Source organism: Frankliniella occidentalis, unplaced genomic scaffold (assembly GCF_000697945.3).
Source record: "Frankliniella occidentalis isolate FOCC.00 unplaced genomic scaffold, Focc_3.1 Scaffold205, whole genome shotgun sequence".
In the NCBI taxonomy this organism is placed as follows: Eukaryota; Metazoa; Arthropoda; class Insecta; order Thysanoptera; family Thripidae; genus Frankliniella; species Frankliniella occidentalis.
The window spans coordinates 562919-566920 of record NW_026267331.1 but is presented as its reverse complement, the minus strand read 5'-3'; the positions used below and the strand labels follow the sequence as shown (position 1 = coordinate 566920).

At 61.8% G+C, this 4002-nt stretch overlaps 1 protein-coding gene across 2 annotated transcripts in view; it reads right to left on the bottom strand.

Annotated features, from left to right (window-relative positions):
- LOC113213606 (trehalase) overlaps window positions 1-4002 on the bottom strand; it is a gene marked incomplete in the record, with an annotated part of 25274 nt that overhangs the window by 12705 nt on the left and 8567 nt on the right. For both annotated transcript variants that reach the window (XM_026432725.2, XM_026432721.2), the window contains 6 exon segments: window positions 1-780; window positions 873-1008; window positions 1103-1790; window positions 1874-1950; window positions 2927-3139; window positions 3228-3521. In XM_026432725.2, coding sequence (XP_026288510.1) covers window positions 611-780; window positions 873-1008; window positions 1103-1790; window positions 1874-1950; window positions 2927-3139; window positions 3228-3521 — 1578 coding nt within the window.

The following is a 4002-nucleotide window of genomic DNA, read 5'->3' as shown; positions in this document are numbered from 1 at the left end:
AATTATTTTAAAAATAACCGCGCAGAAGCATGATTGAACAAACACGGGAGTGATTGAACAAACTGAAGTCTGGGGTTTAATCCTGCCTATGAGCTAAATATCACATTCAATGCCACGCAGGCGACCGACTCGAGAAGTGGGGGAGCTACTTGAGCAACGTGAGTACAAAAACATCACAAAGTATCCCAAATCACAGCACCATGTAACATCCTGAGAGAAGTAATCCCGACGAGGAAAGGGGAGGTGGCTCGTGAACACCAAGCCGGCGCACACCTCATATACGCGCACACACACATACGCAGTCCATCCAAACATCAACTCTAAAGCTCTCAGTTCAGACACACACACACATGTAGACGGAGCTCCCTCCCAGGTATGGAATGTCCCCCGCGTCCGCGTCAGCGACAGACTTCATGTCGTTCAACCGCACAACTTATAGAACGTAAATTAAAATCCAGCAGACGAAATAAAAAGTAAAAAGTCCGCGGAAAAGAGAAAGATGTTGCAGCTGCACGCGGCGAGGCGAGGATGCCGAACAGGAGCGGTCCTTCCCTCCATCGGCAGAGCGGGCACGGACAGCCGGGGCGGGCTGGGCGCCACCAGGATCGCCTCACTCTTCCACTTTGTTCTCCGTCTCCGAGTCCGAGTCGGGGCCGATGTCGTCGCCCGTGAACCCGTTAATGTCCGACTCGCTGTCGGACGCCGGCGAGAGCACGCCGTTCTTGTTCAGGTCCAGCGCCTTCTCCTCGGCCTCCACCAGGATCTCGTACGTCAGCAGCTCTGGAAAAAGGACGGACGTTAGACTGAGGGGAGGAAGCACCACCAGCACCGAACATGGCGGCGGGTTGCCAACGGCTGTTGAGATTCCGTACCTGGGTCATCCTTGGACGACGCGACGAGCCCGTACAAGTCCAGCAGCTCGAAGCACACGCCGTTGGTCCAGCCGAAGCCGGCCTGAGGGGCGTACTCGCCTCCACCGCCGCAGCGGCCCACCACCTCCGACTCGTACTATGGGAGACAAAAGGGAACACACAAGGTCAGTGAGTGCTGGCCCGGCCGCGGGTGGGTCTTACCACACGATCGACATCGACTCTACTCTTACCTTCTCGAACATCTGCTTGTGCTCCTGGAAGCCCTTGTAGTTGGCGGCCAGCCAGCGGCGGGCCAGCTCGAGCGCCAGCCGCTGCGCGCCGGGGTCGCCCGTGTAGTGCAGGCCCTGCACCAGCATGCCCTGGAGCGGCGACCAGCAGTTGGGGAAGTCCCACTGCTCGCCCGTCATGATGAGGGAGGTCGGGGTGCCGCCCTGGTACTTGAGCACGCCCGTGTTGAACAGGTAGCGCACGGTCGCCTTGGCGATCTCGGGCGCCTGCAGCTCGTCGTAGCAGCGCGTCCACAGCGGCGTCAGGTTGGAGACGTAGAAGTAGCGGCGGGGCGTGCCGTTGAGCAGGTCGTAGTCGAGCCAGGTGCCCAGGTCCGGGTGCCACAGCACGGCCGTCACGGCCTCCCGGAAGTTGTCGGCCACGGCGCGGTACTCGGCCGCGCGGTCCTCCTGGCCCAGCCGGCGGTACAGCTCCGACAGGCCGACCGCGTTGCCGTACATGAACGAGTTGAGGTCCACGGGCACGATGTAGCGCGTGTGCAGGTCGCCGAGCGTGCCGCCGTTGGTGCCGTCGTGGATGACCCAGCGGCTCGAGAAGTCCCAGCCCGAGGCCGCGGCCGACTTGAGGTCCCAGTACAGGTGCTGCTTCTCCTCCTCCGTCGACAGGTGGTTGGCCGTGAGCACGTCCTCCCTGCAACCAAGTACGTAGTTAGTCAGACGAAATTGCTCTAAAAATGAAATAACTGAAAATTGCTCATGTTTGTTCACGCGTACCTGTAGGACTCTGGCCTGGGCCCATCAGACGGAGAGAAGTATCGGGCCAGCTTGTACGTCTTGCCCTTGTGCGTGACCTGCAACAGCGAGAAGCGCGGCGGTGAGGTTGGGAGAGGTGGACGTGCGCCGTGTTGGTAGGCAGCCCAACGCACGCCGCGGTGCGTCGGGCGGTCAGCGCGTCGGCGGGGCACGACAGGGAAGGACCTGCCGACGCTCGCCGCCTGCGCTCGCCGCCACCGTGGAACGACACGAAGCGGACACTGACGCTTGCTTACTTCCGGTTCGACGCACCCATCTTTCAAGCCGGCGACGACGTGTCGCCAGTACGTTTTGAACGCGTCGTCGCCCGCTCGAGTCGCCTTCCTTACACACAGTTACCTGCGCGTGTTGCGGCCGCGACGGCCGACAACGGCGGCCTCAAGGTCGGCCCGAGGCATAGGCAGGCTCATGTCCTCTGCAGGGTGCATGCCCAAGGCACGAGGTCCCCTCGCGGCTACCGCTTCTACTACCCAGTCGCGGGGCCCGGCGCGGCCCGGCCGGCTGCCAGTGAGTGGTGCACTGCTCGTGTGAGTGAGTCCCGCCGAGGTGTGACGCAACAAAGTCAACAACACGACGGAGGACGAGGGGCGCGCGTCACGTGGACGGGACGGGACGGCGGGCGGACGCACCGCGGGGGCCCCGACAGTCCTCGAAAAGATCGCTGCAATGGTGACGGGTCTGTCCGCATTAACCAGGAGCAACCGCGCGGCTTTTTTTACGACGGTATAATAACCTGGCGGGCCGGGTCGGCCGACATGGGGCTGTCCCGGCGGCTGGCGAGCCCCGGCCGGGAGGAACGGCGCGCATTCTAAAGTCGCGGGGATACGAGCAGTGGCCGTGGACGCAAGGACGAACGCGCCGCCGGCCGTGGCGGTCGAGGCCACGACGGCGAGGTCGAGGCACGTGCGCGCCGCAGCAGGGCGACCGTCCCGAGCCCCGAGGCCTCCGGGCGCGAAGTGTTTGCTCATTCCGAACAGATGGCCCACACAACAGGCTCACACCACCCACACCCACCTCCACGGTGGCGTTGTTGAGCCAGAACTGGAACTCGCGCTCGATCACGTCAATGTTCTCCCGGACGAAGTCCAGGTCGCCAGAGTGCTGCAAGTAGGCCTTGACCATGGGCACCAGCAGCGGCGGCTGCGACCGCTCGTTGTAGTAGACGCGGCTGCCGTTGGGGACGAAGCCCAGCCGCTTCACCAGACACAGCAGGTTCTCGATGACACCCTGCAGACATTTTCAGAGGAAAAATAAAGTTCAGCATTAAATTTGAAGTGTGTTTTTTTTTTAAAGAAAAATTATTGTCTTAGCTTACCCGGACACTGGAGCGCATGTCGCAGAGCAGCATGCCCTGCACGATCCAGTACGTGTCCCAGTAGTAGATCTCGCGGAAGCGGCCGCCGGGGATGACGAAGCCGTTGGGCACGTACAGCAGCGAGTACAGCTGGGGGTTGTCGCGCACGTCCTCCTTCATGCGCCGGCCCAGCACCTTCCACAGGCGGTTCAGCTCCAGGGCCCAGGCGCGGAACTCCTCGTCGGCCACGCGGCCCAGCAGCGACGGCGACTCGGTCCAGTCGGGCGGCGACCACTCCTCGAGCTCGTCGCCATCCTGGAGGGGGGAGGACACGTCCCAAGAGGGTGGCGATTAGTTACATTCAATACTAGCAGCACGACGAGGACGGGCTCGTCCGGGGGCGGCGGGGACGAGCAAACGTGCAAGCCGCGCGCCCCAGGAGTACCCGCGGATGCACAAGGCCACCTCGGTGACGGCGATCATCAGGCACTTCACCGTCACCGTCTCACCAGCGACATGCACATATCGAAAGCTTCTCACCCCCGAGTGGAATAGCGCGGAAAGCACGTAAAAGCAAATGAGTCAAAACGCTGGAATTGTTTTGGCTCCGGTGTCGCGGCATTTAGAGTGTGTTTACCAAGAATCAAATCAACAAAACTCCAGGAAGTCCAACGTTGCATTCTGCGTGCGTCTCCGGTGCGACCCCTCTCCACACCCATAAAGCAGCTCGGCCATACAGCCTGGACGGAAGAAGACGACAAACAGCGCTGATCCGACACAAACACACACAACGGCG